Source organism: Vitis riparia, chromosome 13 (genome assembly GCF_004353265.1).
Source record: "Vitis riparia cultivar Riparia Gloire de Montpellier isolate 1030 chromosome 13, EGFV_Vit.rip_1.0, whole genome shotgun sequence".
NCBI classification, from domain to species: domain Eukaryota; kingdom Viridiplantae; phylum Streptophyta; class Magnoliopsida; order Vitales; family Vitaceae; genus Vitis; species Vitis riparia.
Genome location: NC_048443.1, coordinates 16,725,981 through 16,741,910, shown reverse-complemented (window position 1 = coordinate 16,741,910; position 15,930 = coordinate 16,725,981). Strand labels below are relative to the sequence as shown.

General features: G+C 33.3%; 1 protein-coding gene across 1 annotated transcript; it reads right to left on the bottom strand.

Moving 5' to 3' along the window:
* Positions 1 to 2,173: 2,173 nt before the first annotated feature.
* LOC117927848 lies at positions 2,174 to 4,404 on the bottom strand. Its single transcript, XM_034847542.1, has 3 exons — positions 3,708 to 4,404; positions 2,973 to 3,127; positions 2,174 to 2,728 (listed from the first exon to the last, which is right to left on the bottom strand). The coding sequence occupies exons 1-3, from the start codon at positions 4,279 to 4,281 to the stop codon at positions 2,474 to 2,476; spliced, it is 984 nt and encodes a 327-aa protein (XP_034703433.1). The 5' UTR covers positions 4,282 to 4,404; the 3' UTR covers positions 2,174 to 2,473.
* Between the last annotated feature and the right edge of the window lie 11,526 nt (positions 4,405 to 15,930).

Here is a 15,930-nt window from a genome sequence, read left to right as displayed (position 1 = left end):
TTTGTGAGAATGGTGTTTAGAGATGATGATGGAATTGAAGGGAGGTGGAGATAGTGGTTGGGGTTTGAAGAATGTTTATTATGAAGGTGGTGTATGGTGAAGTGAAGTAGAAGGTTGTGGTGGTGGGGTTGACGATGTTTATTTATGGGGCTTTTTTTTTTTTAATTTGTATAACTATTTTAAAAATAATTCTTAAAAAATGGTACTTAAAAAAAAACTCTTAAAATATGATAGTTATAAAACTATTGATAAATTGCGGTATTTTTTGTCACTTTAAAATGTGTTTCTTGAAGAGACACATTGCATATTTTTCATATCAACGATACATGTTAAAAAAAAATTGAATTTACACTAAAGGTGTCTCTTCAAGAGACACTTTTTCATATATTTTTTTTATTAGTTATACACGTTAAAAAAATTGAATTTATACTAAATAAATATCATTTCCACAATACCATAAAATCAAATTTATATTAAAGGTGTCTCTTAAAGAAACATCTTCCACAATTTTCATATCAGTCACACAGTAAAAAAAAATTTAATTTACATTGAAAGCGTCTCCACAATTCCACAAAATTGAATTTATACTAAATATGTCTTTTGAAAAAACATTTTTCACAATTTTTATATTAGTCACCTATTGAAAAAATTAAATTTATACTAAAAGTGTCTCTTAAAGGAAAACTTTTCAATATAAATTTAATTTTATTGAATTGTGGAAGATGTCTTTTGAAAAAATACTTTTAATATAAATTCAGTTATTTCAATGGATGATTGATACAAAAATTGTTGAAGAGAGACACCTTTAATATAAATTTAATTTTGTGAAATTGTAAAAAGTGTCTCTTAAGGAGATATCTTTAATATAAATTCAATTTTTTTATTATGTAATTGATATAAAAATTGTGAAAAGTGTCTCTTTAAAAGACATTTTTAATATAAATTAGATTTTGTAGAATTGTAAACGGTGTCTTTTGAAGAAACACTTTTAATGTAAATTCAAATTTTGTTAATATGTGTTATTAATATAAAAATTATGAAAAGAGATATTTTTAATGTGAATTCAATTTTTTTGAACATGTATCATTGATATAAAAAGTATGAAAGATGTATTTTCAAGAAACACCTTTCAGAGTGACAAAAAATATCATAGATTTGGAAATATTTTTTAATGTACTATATTTTAAAAAATTAATTTTAAATTCAACCTTCAATTATCAAATCCTTTATTTATGGGTTGAAGGAAGGTGGTGTTTGTAGGATTAAAAGTGGGTTATGGGTTGTCCATCTGACGACTCCGTGAAAACAACCTGACAGTTCAGTTCTTCTCTCCTCCTTTATTATCTCTACCTTCTCATTTCTTTCCTTTTTCCTTCGCCATTTCTCAACCTCTTGCCAGCCCCTTTCATCTTTTGTGCTGAAAAAAAGGAAGTCATAAAACTAAGGAACCTTTCCCACCCTTTTTTTTTCTTTCACCCTAAAAGGAACTCTCTCAGATGACGCTTCCCTTGTAAGAAAGAATTTCAACCCACTCTAAAAGAAATCCTCCCCTCCTCCCCTTTTGCTTCCTTTCTCTCAAGTCTCACCGAACAATATTCTTATTCTCTTCAAGAAGCTGCTTCCTTTGTAATCATTTCTTTTCTTTTTCTTTCCTATTAACCCATCAAGTACTCTGGCCCTGCTACCATTTGACATCTGTCATGCCCACTCCTTTCACTTGCTATCCCATATTTTATTTCATTTCATGCATTTTCGATTTCATTATGATTTTATTTTCATTTGGTTTTGATTATAATTCCAAAATCCATTTCATTGCATTTGCATTAAATTTCCTTTGATTTCCCATTTTTTTTAATTTAATTATTATTGTTATATTGCCATTTAAATGAAAATATAAATAAAGTCAAAAATAAAATTGAAATAAGATTTAAATATAATATAAATAAAGTAAAAAAATAAAGTGATTTTCAGTGTATTCTTTTCCTTTTGTGGTTTGGCTTGTCTGAGACCTATATGAATTAACCTCGTTTGAAGATTAAGAGAAGGATCTTTGGGTGAGTTTTGAAGGGAGAAAAGTGGCCTAGAACTTCTAGAAGAATTTACATTAACATACTGACAATTTTTCATAGGATTAATGATTATGAACTTTCTTTACAAATTCTTGCGATTTGTGTTGGTGATAATACTTCTTGATTACCATAGATTTGATTTCAAAATTAAAGGAAGATGAAATATAAAGGACATTGACTTTATACTACATGACATTTCACATTTTTACATATTCTTACCAGAATCCTTCTTTCAACCATGCCACCATGTAACCTGACTTGGAGTCCCACGATTTAGGCCACCCCAAGTCCTCGCACTTCAAAATATTCCTTCACATGAAGACATTAGCCACATGATATCATTTGTACTTCATTCCCAGCAAAAACTTACAAGCCAAGTGGTCATTAGAAGCTAAGGCCAGATCTCACTCCATGATGGGGCAGAGCATGGTAGCCGCCCGATCTTTGTCATTGCACTTGATGATCAAGCCCAAGTAGCTCATTGCATCATGAGGGGGGAGGCCCTCAATGAAGAAGCGAAATAGGTGGGAGTGTGTCCCCTGCATTGCATCCCAGCACTGCTCCAACAGCCTCTCGTGTTGTTGCTTGCTCAGCTCTGCCGCCTCCATCAGCGGCAGTAGATCCCTCTCCTCCCCATCGAAGTGCTCCTTGCAGTGCTCCTGCCCACACAAGATTAGAATCTCTTACAAAAATCATCAAATAATCACGTGTCTTGTGCAATACAAAAATTCATTTCCTAAATGTTGTCTTACTTGTGCATTCTAAGCTTCCAAGTTGTGTGTGCATATTTAACCTTACTAGCTAAGTGGATAGGGAAGGCTGACTTAATAACATTCACACTTCACAAGTCATGAAAGGAGAGTAAGAATATTCTTATCCAAAATCAGTTGTGGTGGGTCTAACCTGTAATGATTTGAGGCGAGTGAAAAGATTGGAGAGGGCCTCTTGGTATGCAGGGGTGCCCGAGTCCAAAACCACAATGGATTTGATGTCTTCTTTGATGCCATTCATGATGGGTAGGTCCCTTGCATGATCATCATTTGCAGCTTTGGATAATCCTGTTTCATGTTTCACATCCTCAACATTCTCTTAATCAGATTTTTAAAGCAAAAAATGCTCTTTCATTTTTTTTTTTTTTGGAGAGAAAACTAGACTTTTTCAATTAATTGAACATTTGAGATCATTTTCCATCTTCACGGCAGATAACTTACACCCTACTTTTCAAAAGCCATGCTGTCATTTTCCATGCTACAAAAATTGTAATACTAGAAACGCTCCTACACAATATTTTGTAATAAAAACAATATTTTTTTAATTAACTAATTATGATAACTTGTTGACTACTCTTTCTCTAACAAGAGTCCATCGCCAACCTTACTTTTTGCGGTGACAAGATAGTAGTTGCTGTTCCTGTTATATAAAGTGTTTTTGGAATTATTACATGAAATTTAAGTAGACATTATGCTTCTCTATAATATCATTCCAATTATAATTTTAAACGTTATTAAAAATAAAGCAAAATATATATTATAAGTTTATATATAACCATAATTTTAAAATAGTAATAAACTGGAAATTTCGGATTTTTTCTGCTATTTTCTAAATTACAATACGGTGGAAGAAGAAGCATTTCGTTACCTCGATCAGCCCTCTCTAAGATGGGGAAGACGATCCTCTCCTCCATCTGAGCGTGCTCCAGCATCAGCTCCAGTAGATGACCATAACTCCTCCCAAACTTCTTCACCTCCATCCGCGGACTCCCCACTGTCGGGTCAACTGCTCCTCTCCCACCACGTGCCGCCAGATCCTCCGCCCACCTCACCATCCTCTCAATGTGCCACGTCATGCTCCGGTGCTGCAGCCTCGTCGCCGTCACTATCAACGGCGTCGTTTCATCGCAGTCACCGCCGCGGCTCATCACCAGCGGGGGCCGAGGGAACCTCGACTCTATGTACCGCATCAGCGTCTCCCTCGATCCCGAAACGGTGTCGGAGCCGCACTGCAGAACCAGCGTATCGGGCCCGAGAATCGGCGTCTCGGCCGACACCATTCGGACGGACACGCATTTGTGGTGCAGGGCGAACCGGATGTAGGAGGTGAGAGGAACCGCTGGAGATCCGTAGAGTATGACGACAGGTGGTGAGTCTTTAACGAATTCGCAGGGCGCGATCTCCGCCGTGGATTTCTTGAGCTTCACGCAACTGTTTCCCATTGTGTAGAGAGATCAAGATCTGAGAAATAGAGAAATATCTCGGGAAACAAACAGGGGGTGAGTGGAAGGGAGTGTTGATTGGAGTGAGTCGTCTTGAAGATTTCCCCTGCTCGCTTTTGAAGGAATGATGGCCCGTTGCTCGGTTCCTGGTACGCTCCTTGGCGTGACGTGTCCGTTGTCTTGTGTGGTGTGGTTTGTTGGAATTAGCCCCGTCATCAAGACAGGTCATCAATTCTTATTTTCCTAAAAAATAAGATTTATCTTCATGCACTATGCACTAGACACATTTCGAAACGGTACTATCCATTAAACTCAGTTGGAGGGCCCACCACTGAAGTGGCGTCTATATCTGGTTCCAGTGGGGTCTCCGTCTCTTGATGTTCCCAATTCCCAATTTTTAAGATATATTATCATGTGAAAAAGAAATTAACTTGTTGCACTATTTCTACCCACCTAATTGTATGATAAAAAGAGAGAAAATAATGCAAAGCTTTATTATTTAAAAATAATAATAATAAAACTATAACCTTCGCCATTGAAGAGATGATCCTGTTGCTTACATTCAAATAGTAAGTCATAGAAAATGCCAAAATCATCTTATTTTCTAAAAAGTTTCTAAATTTACCCTAATTACTTATTTTGCATAAACTGATCCTAATTATTATGTTTTGCTTTCAGCTCCTGCATTTATTTCAACACAAATCTTGATTTATTTTATTTTTTGTTTAATAAAATATTATTTTTTTCTCAATTATGAAATAAAATTTTAAAATTTTAAAATTTTCAATAAAATGTCATTTTATTTTTAAATGTTAAACAAAATCTCAACTGTATTTTTAATACATATAAGTTTTTGACCAGAAAACATGAATAAAAATATTAATTTTTATAAATATATTGATAGTTAGATTAGTGAAAATTTTGACAAAAAAGTTTTAGTAGAATAATCAAAACTAATAAAAACATAGAGAAAAACTAATAAAAGGTACAATAATGCATATTACATGATATAATTTGAAATATTTGATAAAATATTTAATACACTAATAAAAAATATAATTTTTTTTAGGTTACACTTAATATTAATCTACATTAAGTATTTAATTTCATATTAATAACTTATATACATTGCATGGTGATCATTTAGCTCCCATCTATTTCATGACACTACTGAATGAAAGAATATCATCTTGATGGAAATATTATATTAGTATCAAAGTATGATAAAAGAAATAATAATAATAAGTATAATTTGCATTATTCAATAACAATATGTAAAATCTAAAAATATATTTGATATTAAAATGATATTTATTACTCTATGATATACGAATAATCATTTTTTTGTTTTAAACTATCATAATATAATTTTTTTATATTCAATTCGTTATTTTTGTATTTTCAATAATAAATTAAATAGGATTTGAAAATAAGATAATTAAAATTTCATTTTAACATTTTTATTTTTTAATAAATTCATATATAATTTAGAAGCAAATATGATAAATACAATATGTAAGATACAATTTATAATAACAGCATGGTTATTAAAATTAATATTTTAAAAATTGGACCCGAACGGTTCGGTTTGGTTCACTCATTAGGCCAGACTTGTGTTGAACCGCCACTGAACCGGTCCACCCAATGGTCCAACCGCTGAACCAGTGGCTGGCTCATGAAAGATTATGGCAATTAGCCCAAGCCCAACCCACTTTCCCCTTTTCCCTAAAACTAGGGCGGTACATTGAAAACAAGTGGGCCCAAGTACATGCCCACACCTTAACTAGGCAAACTCTCTGGGAATTTGAACTGGGCCTTTAAGTATACAAAATGAGGTAATGGGCCACCCAGCTCTGTTTGCACCTTTGCTTAAGAAAGCATTTAAAAAGTATATATATAATATAAATATTTATGAATTAATTATAACAAATATCAAAATAATATAAAAAGAAAAACAAATTTTATGAATTAATTATAATAAATATCAAAATAATATAAATAGGAAAACAAATAATTTTGTAGATATTTATAACTATTGAAATCCAAATAAATTTAAATAATAAAATTTTATTTTATCTTAACAATTAATGGTTAAATATTTAATAAAATTAATAATTTTTTATGTCAGCCTTATTGCAAGTTAAGCTATCATATTAATGATGATAAAAGAAGGAAATGTGTTTAAAACTTTTAATTATTTATATATTTTATTCTTTTTGTATAATTATTTTTAATTTTGATCATATTGTGGACTTGCGATTTTCACGTGCGTCCCCACTCGATGACGAAACTCGCTTGTTATTTATTTGGTGAAAAATGATTTTTATAAAAAGCCTGGAGTCACCATTTATTTTTATTTTATTTTTAAAGGGAAAACAAAATAAAAAAAGAAAACCATAAGTGTGACTCCTTATTTGGAAAAGACGGTCTGTGAAAACAGAGATGAGTCCGAGGGTCAGATTACTTATCGGGAAGGTACGGTGAAAGAACATAACGCCCCTCTAAGCCCCTTAAGAACGAGTTTTTACTAAATAAGGTGAAACAAATGTGATAATTGATGAGAAAATCAATCGATACCAATGAAATAATCAAATAATAAAACAAATCGAGCATGAGAATGAATAAATAAATGTAGGAGTGAGAGTGTACCTTAGTAGCAAATAAGAATGTGATGTCATGGAAAAAAGGTTAGCCCATAATGAAAAATGTAAAATATCTCACACAAAACTGGTCAAAATTGAACAATATCAATCATGCAATTCACTTGAATTATTTTTGAAAGAAATGTTATGAATGTTGGGCCCCCACCAAAGTCCAATTTATTTTGCATGAATTAATCCCACAAATTTCATTATTTTGGAATTATGAAAATTGCCTTCATGCTTATTAAAAATCAAGGAAAGCGGTAAATTATTTTAAAATCAAAGAAAATTTGTGAAAGTGTTTAACTGAAATGAAAGGTAGCAAGTTTATTTAAAAACGATATTTTTAGTGACTTAAAAGCCTAATGAAGGATGAAAAGTGGTAGAATAAAAAATATTTGAAAACTGGAGTGAAATTAAAATTATTTGAAAGAAAATTAAAGTTTTGAAAGTTATTTGAAATCTGAAATCTTAAAAATTAAATTTTAAAAAATGTAATTTTAAAAAATATATTTGAAAATGAGAGTTTTGAAAATTGGAATTTTGAAAAAGTATTTGAAAATGGAAGTTTTGAAAATAAAATTTGAAAATAGGAATTTTGGAAAACTGGAATTTTGAATAATTGTTTGAGAATGGAATTTTTAAAAATTAAATTTGAAAATTGGAATTTTGGATAATTATTAGAAAACAGAAGTTTTGACAATTAAATTTGAAAATTGGAATTTTGAAAAATTATTTGAAAATGAAAATTTTAAAAATTGGAATTTTGGAGAATTATTTGAGAATGAGATTTCTTAATAATTAAATTTGAAAATTGGAATTTTGGAAAATTATTTGAAAATGAAAGTTTTGAAAATTAGATTTAAAAATCGAAAATTTGGAAAGTTATTTGAAAATGGAAGTTTTTACAGGTAAATTTGAAAATTAGAATTTTGGAAAATTATTTGAAAACGGAAGTTTATAAAATTAAATCTGGAAATTGAAGTTTTGAAAATTATTTGAAAATTGAAATTAAAAAAAAAATTTGAAAATGGAATTTTTAATTTGTAATTCAAAATTTTGAAAAATTATTTGAAAATGAATTTTTTTTTTTAAAAAAAAAACATTTTTGACACCAAGAAATGAAGGATTAAGAGGATGACACTTAGCCCTTGGGGTACTTTGGTGTTGTGGCACTGGCTTATCCTCTGAATCCTTTTCTAGGTTTGGTTTGTGGGTTTTTCTAAACTTCTTAACTTTGAAGAAATCCATTATAAAATATGTCTTTTGAGGCAAATCAACTTTTTCTTATAACCAAAACATAAAAAGCTACAAAATCCAAGCCCCACTAAGAACAAAACCACCTATCTTAACCCTATGAGGCCCAAAAATAGCCTTAAATTCAAACTTATTAGACAACAAAGCTTCTTTCAAAAAAAAAAAAAAAAAAAAAAAAGACTATCTAGAGGTTCAAGCAAGCTAAAAACAACAAAGAAATCTATTTTTCTTTGAAACCCAAAACCCTAAACTAAACCCCATTTTTTTTAGCAAAAAAGTAAATGCAGTCAGATGAACTTTGAAACAACACTTACGACAATAAAAAACCCAGAAACCTCTCACGAGTTAATAGAAATTTTAACATTTCAGTCTTAGAAAAGTACATTTTCCACCAACATTACTCCAAAAAAGAATCAAAGATAAGATCAGTCTTACTTAACCCTGAAACAACACTTACACTGTTGTAGTATGTGGCTCATATTTGAGTGAAAAGACATATGGATAAAAAAAGGGCAAAATGCTGGAGCGAAGCAGAGTGGAACGAGAGCGTCACAAAGTGGAACGGAGCGAAGGCAATTACCCGTGGAAATCCTCTTTCCCTGTTCCCATGGACGTAGGCAATTAGCAGAACCATGTTAAATCTTCGTGTTCTTCTTTCTCATTTTTTTTTCCATTTTTCACCATTAATTATTGCACGGATTCCAAAAATTGGTATCAGAGCACCAAGTTCAATGTTTGGGATTTCTTCTACGAAGTTCGACGTGGTCAAGTTTGATGGATCTGGGAATTTCGGCCTATGGCAAAGGAGGATTAAGGATCTATTAGTGCAGCAAGGTATGGTGAAGGTGTTATATGGAAAGCAACCAGATTGAATGAACGATATGGATTAGAAGGATCTGGAAGTGAAGGCTGCGACAACGATCAGGCTTTGTTTGGTTGATGACGTGATATACCATGTCATGGATGAGGAATCCCCGACGACAATTTAGTTGAAATTGGAAAGTGGGTATATGTCTAAGTCGTTGACGAACAAGTTGTATCTTAAGCAAAAATTGTATGGTCTTAAGATGGTATAGGGCTCAGATCTAAGCCAACATATCAACGTGTTCAATAAGATCATTAGTGATTTGAAGCAAATTGATGTGAAGTTCGAAGACGAAGACAAGACGTTGATGTTACTGAATTCCCTTCCTACTTCTTCTATGTATGAAAATCTGGTTACAACTCTGATGTGGGGGAAAGAAACTCTTGATTTGGAGGAGATCATGAGCATTCTTTTAGGATTCAATCAGAGGAAGAACGCCAATGATGAGAGTTCTCAAGGTGAAGGTTTGTGGCAAAGAGTAATCAGGAATGTGGGAGAAACAAGTTCCGGAGTGAATCGAGTAACAATAAATCCTGATCTAAATCTAGGAAGAGAAAGGACATGCAATGTTATAAGTGCGGGAAAAAGGAGCACATGAAACGAGATTGTCCAAAGAAAAAGAAAGGGGGCTTAGTATCGAAAAATAAAGAAGGTTCATCAAAGTCTGCGAATGTAGTGGCAGAAGAAGACTCAAAGAGTGGTGATGGTGATATGTTGTCGGTTTCATCCAGTTCAGATCATCTTACAGATTCTTAGATCTTGGATTCAACATGCTCTTATCATATGACACCCAATAAAGATTGGTTTAACACATACGGGTTGGTAAATTTTGGTTCTGTTCTAATGGGTAATGATGCTTCATGTAAAGTTGCTGGAATAGAGAATATCATAATTAAAATGTTTGATGGTGTTGTTAGAACATTGTGTGATGTTAGACATGTGCCTGATTTAAGGAAGAATCTAATTTCTTTGGGGACTTTAGACTGTAATGGGTTTAGTTACAAGTCTACAAGTGAAGTAATGAAGGTGAGCAAAGGTGATATGACAGTGATGAAAGGGCAGAAATTAATAGGAAATATTTATAAATTGTTGGGTACCACAATTGTAGGTGGAGTTGCAACCGCAGAGTCTGAATCAGACGATATAGTTTTGTGGCATATGCGGTTAGGGCATATGGGTGAGCGTGGGATGATGGAGCTTCACAAGAGAAATCTGTTGAAGGGTATCAAAACATGTAAACTTGATTTTTGCAAGTATTGTGTTTTTGGGAAACAAAATAAAGTGCAGTTCAAGACATCCACACACAAGATAGAGGGAGTTCTTGACTTTGTTCATACAGACGTTTAGGGACCAGTAAGGGTAGCATCATTGGGAGGAAGTATGTATTTTGTGAGTTTTATTGATGATTACTCATGAAAGGTTTAGGTGTACTTCATGCGACACAAGTCAGAAACGTTTGCCAAGTTCAAGTTGTGGAAAATTGAAGTAGAAAATAGACAGGGAGAAAGGTAAAATGCCTCAGGTTAGATAATGGTACTGAGTATACAGATTCAAAGTTCATGGAATTTTGTGAGCAACATGGATTAAGAGACACTTCACAGTACGCAAGACACCATAGCAGAATGGTGTAGTAGAAAAGATGAACAGAACAATAGCTGAAAGAGCTCGATGTCTCAAATTGAATGCAGGCCTTGAAAAGAAATTTTGGGCAGAAGTAATGAACATGGCATGTTACTTGATCAATAGGTCATCCAGAGCAACATTAGATGGGAAAGTAGCAGAGGAGGTATGGACAGGAAATCCGGTAGATTACTCTGGTTTGAGAGTATTTGGGTGTCTAGCCTATGTGCACATTCCTAATGAGGAGAGATCAAAGCTTGATGCGAAGTCTAGATAGTGTATATTTCTAGGGTATCAAAAAGGGGTGAAAGGCTTCAAGCTCTAGGATCCAAAGGCAAATAAGGTGGTGATCAGTAGAGATGTGGTTTTTGATGAGAAACCCATGTTACAGTGTACTCAGAAAGGAGAGAAATAGGAACCAGAAAGTTGTAGTAGTAATGAACAGCTGATACAGGTGGAATTAGAGACCCATGATATAGAGGATCATGCTCGGAATGCAGGGAAGTCTAGTTCAGAAGATCAACAACATCACAGTATAGCCATAGATAGATCCAGACGCACTATTAAGCCACCTGCCAGGTATGGTTTTGAAGATTTGGTTTCTGATGCATTGATTACTAGTAGCGGAGATCCTACTACCTTTCAAGAGGCTATGCACAACCAAGAGAAAAGTAGATGGATAGGTGTTATGATGGAGACGATTCAGTCTTTGCATAAGAACCAGACATGGGATTTGGTGGAGCTTCTAGAGGGGAAGAGAGCAATATGATGTAAATGGGTGTACAAGAAGAAAGAAGCAGTTTCATAAAAAGAGGGTGAAAAGTTCAAAGCTCGTTTAATAGCAAAGGGTTACTCATAGAGGAAAGGGCTTGACTATGATGAGATCTTCTCCCCCGTGGTCAGACACACTTCCATCAGGACAGTGTTGAGTTTGGTAGCACATTTTGACATGCAGTTGGAACAAATGGATGTAAAGACAACTTTTCTTCATGGTGATTTGGAAGAGTTGGTCTATATGGTACAACCAGAAGGGTTTATTTAACATGGACAAGAACACTTGGTCTGTAAATTGAAGAAATCACTTTATGGGTTGAAACAGTCTCCAAGGTAGTGGTACAAGCGTTTTGAGTCCTATATGATCAGGATTGGCTACAAGAGATGTGAGTATGATTGCTGTGTTTATGTAAAGAGCCTAGATGATGATTCATCATTTTTTTTTCTATTACTCTATGTGGATGACATGTTAATTGTTGTAAAGAGTATGGTTGAGGTCAATAAGTTGAAATCCTTGTTGAGTAAGGAGTTTGACATGAAGGACTTAGGTGCAACCAAGAAGATTAGGGATAGAGGTTCAGGGAGATTATGGTTATCTCAGTATAGCTATGTCAAGAGAGTGTTGGAGAGGTTCAACATGGATGATGCAAAACCAGTAAGTACACCTTTGGCAAATCATTTTAGGTTGTCTACTAATCAATGTCCAAAGACAGATGATGAAGTGAAAGACATGTCAAAGGTTCCATATGCAAGTGCAGTGGGATGCTTGATGTATGCTATTGTTTGTACAAGACCAGATTTGGCACATGCTGTTATTGTGGTGAGCAAGATTTTATCAAATCTGGGAAGAATGCATTGGGATGTAGTCAAGTGGATTTTTAGATACTTAAGGGGTACTATAGACTATGGCATCATGTTCAGCAAACAACAGGGTGATCCTTCAGTTAGAGGATATGTTGATGCAGACTATGCAAGTGACTTGGATGATATGAGGTCTACCACAGGTTATGTATTCACCCTTGGTGGGGGACCTATTTGTTGGAAGTCTATAATATAGTCTTTAGTTGCAATATCTACTACTGAGTCAGAATATATGGCAATAGCTAAGGCTGCAAAGGAATCATTATGGCTTACATGTTTGGTTAAGGAGTTGGGTATTCAGCAAGGTGGAGTTCAATTATATTGTGATAGTCAGAGTGCCATTTATTTGGCAAAGAACTAGGTGTATCATGCAAGGACCAAACACATAGATGTGAGGTTCCATAAGATTAAGGAATTGGTTTCTTCTGGTGAACTGTTACTTGGGAAGGTCCATACCTCTGAGAAAGCAGTAGACATGTTGACAAAGCCTGTTACCACAGAAAAGTTCAAGCATTGCTTGAACTTGATTAATGTCTCCAGTTGCTAGATGGGAGATACCCCAACCTATTGTCTTAGGTGGAGTTATAAGCCATGTTTCTTGTCTCCTAAGAGGTGAGTGAATATTCGCCAAAGTGGAGATTGTTGTAGTATGTGACACATATTTGAGTGAAAAGACACATGGAGAAAAATGGACAAATTGTTGGAGTGAAGCGGAGTGGAACGGGAGCGTAACAACGGTATTTGCCATTCAGGCTTGTACTTATTTTGTTGTGGGGGCAAATGGTAGGTTGGGGGGGTGTTGCCCCCCGCGGTACGGTTTAGGGATATTTTTTGGAATTTTATTCCTAAGAGGTACAAATACTTTTTTTTTTATTTTTATTTTTTTATTTTTTATTTTTATGTAAACCTAATTTTAACATAGTGAACATCCTTTTCCCCTGTTCCCGTGGATGTAGGCAATTAGCCGAACCACGTTAAATCTCCGTGTTCTTCTTTTTCATTTTTTTTCTATTTTTCGCCATTAATCGTTGCACGGATACCAACATACACTGATTAAAACCCCAAAAACCTCTCTCAAGCTTACAAAAGTTTAACCATCTCAGTGCTCAACAATTCACATTTCTCAGCAACATCACACCAAACACCACCCCCTCACAAACTCGAATAGGTCAAATCATCTTTGCTGAACTCATAAACAACACCCATGGTGATGAAAACCTCCTAGAAACCTCTATAAGCTCACAAAAGCTTCACCTTCTCAGTGCTCAAAAAGCCCACATTTCTCCGAAAAACCATACCAAACAACACCCTGAAATAGGAAACCCATTACTAACCTGATAGGTTTCCCCTTGAGCCCAACTTCCAGCTCCCTTTCTCAACCTCTCCCCAAAAAGTCTCGTTCGTTCCTCGAAATCCATCCAGCTCCAACTACCCCCTTCTGTTCGTTTTTTTTCCTCAACCTCCTTTTTGCTTTATTTTTCTGTTTTTTCTCCCAATCCCCTTTCTTGCTCTGTTTCTTTCTTCTCCTATAAGCTTCTACTCGTTGCACTACTCACCGTTCAACAAAAGGGTCTCCATCCTCAACCACCACCATGGCAAGGTGGTAGCGTCCTTTACCACATGTCTCAGTAGCTTGGCTCCTTTGGAAACTGTGCCCCCCCCCCCACTCCAATAAATAAAATGCCCAACTCTCCCGGGTGACCAGCAATACCTCTTGGTCCACAAGAGTGGTCTACACATATATAATTATATATTTATGATGTCACTTGTTTGATCACCGTTTCACCGTGGTCCGACTATTGAATCGTGAATTGACAATTTTTTTAGTTCAATAAGTAGTCCTATCCTGGAAACATTGACCAAAATGGCTACCAACACTTTGACCTATTGACCATTCACACATGTGGAAATTATTATTGGGAAAGATCCTTATATATTGAGTAAAATTGAGTACTTAATAATTTTTTTTTCTCAATTTATTTTTCAAATTAAAAAAGAATCGTAAATTCCTTTAATAAAAAAAATCTTAATAGGTGGGATGCTATTTGATAAGGAATCCTATATTTTTATACTGATGTAATAATTACACATGGTTTTATCTATGTTGCATTTGGTTGGTTAATTTTTTTTTAAATGAAATAACTATTGATTTTTTATTTTTTTATTTTTAAAAAACTTGTTTCTTTTAGGGATGACAATGAAGCTAAGTATATCTGGAACCCTACTCTACCTTGCTTCCAATAATATGAGTTTGTGAGGGGTTTAAATCAATTAAGGGTGAGTTTAAGATCTTATTTTATTTTTATATTTTAGCATAGGGTGGATGTGGTGTTGCCCCACCCCACCTTGTAATGTTATACTTTATTTACATATAAAATTAAATATAAATAATTTATTGTTTTTCATTTTTCTTATTTTTTTGAAAAAAAATTAAAATATAAGTTTATTTATTATAAAAATAAAATTTATGAAAATCAATTAATTTATTTATAAATTGTGAATGTTTGTAAATTATATTTATTTTTATACAATACTTTTTTTTAAAAAAAATAGTTGTAATAAAATTTTTTATATGGATACAAGTGAGTATAGAAAATTCTCTGATCCGTCCCCTCCAATATAGGTTTCGGATGAGAATAGGAATACATTTAAATAATTAGGGTGGAGTTATGATGAAGGTGACCTATCTTGCAAATGTCTTGTTGACATCCTTATAATTCATGAGTTCTTTTATTTTATTTTATTTTAGAGATTTTTGTTATAATTCTTTGCAATTCCAACTTAAAATTTAACTAACTTTTAGGGCTTTGATTTATATTAATTTTATGGAATTATTTTTTAAAAATAAAACAAGAAAAAACAAACTTGTGATCACTGTTTTGAGAAAATGCCCACTCTTTATTCAAAGTCTGGTTCATCTACAACCCATACGAAGCCATCACCATTTCAATATTTGAAAATTTGAAAAGTTTCTCTTCTCACTTCCAATAGAATGTAAATGAACTTGTAGTGTTACAAAAAAGATCTCAAGGTAGCATATATCTATTGTTGGTAATACACAAAAGAAGTATATTAACTTGTATGCGAAAGCAGTATGAACAACACATGGGAAAATAAGAAAACAATAACTAGTACATGCATCAACTATTGTTTAGGCATGTACCATACTGTATCCATACATGTATTTCCTCATGATCAAGTATGTAATACTTTTGGCCTATAAACACTCATTGTAAACACTAATGGTAAGTCCCTTATTAATTTTTTCACTAATTTCTCCAAATTTTTTCACTAGATAAGTGAATTCCAAATCAAGCAAGACTTGGTAGGTTAGATGCATAACAAATCTAATAATTTTTAAGGATAATTTGGAACTCAAAAATCAAGTTTATTCATTTCATACCCTTCGAAGCCAAATTGACCATATTAGTATTTTCTTTTTTTCCACATAAGTATTCTTTTTTTTTTCTTTTATGTTTTTCCCAGATTTCTCATTACGTAAACAAACTCCAAATCAACCAAAGCTTAATGCTTAGATTTGTTGATAGTTTAATGATTTTAAAAATAAATTGAAAATAAAAATCAAATCAATTAATATTTGAATTTCTTAGACCAAACATATATTAATTT

Coding starts and splice junctions, on each gene's coding strand:
- LOC117927848 (XM_034847542.1), bottom strand. CDS start 4,281: ATGGGAAACAGTTGCGTGAAGCTCAAGAAATCCACGGCGGAGATCGCG. Junction 3,128..3,707: donor CTTAGAGAGGGCTGATCGAG/GTAACGAAATGC, acceptor AACATGAAACAG/GATTATCCAAAGCTGCAAAT. Junction 2,729..2,972: donor CTCGCCTCAAATCATTACAG/GTTAGACCCACC, acceptor TTGTGTGGGCAG/GAGCACTGCAAGGAGCACTT.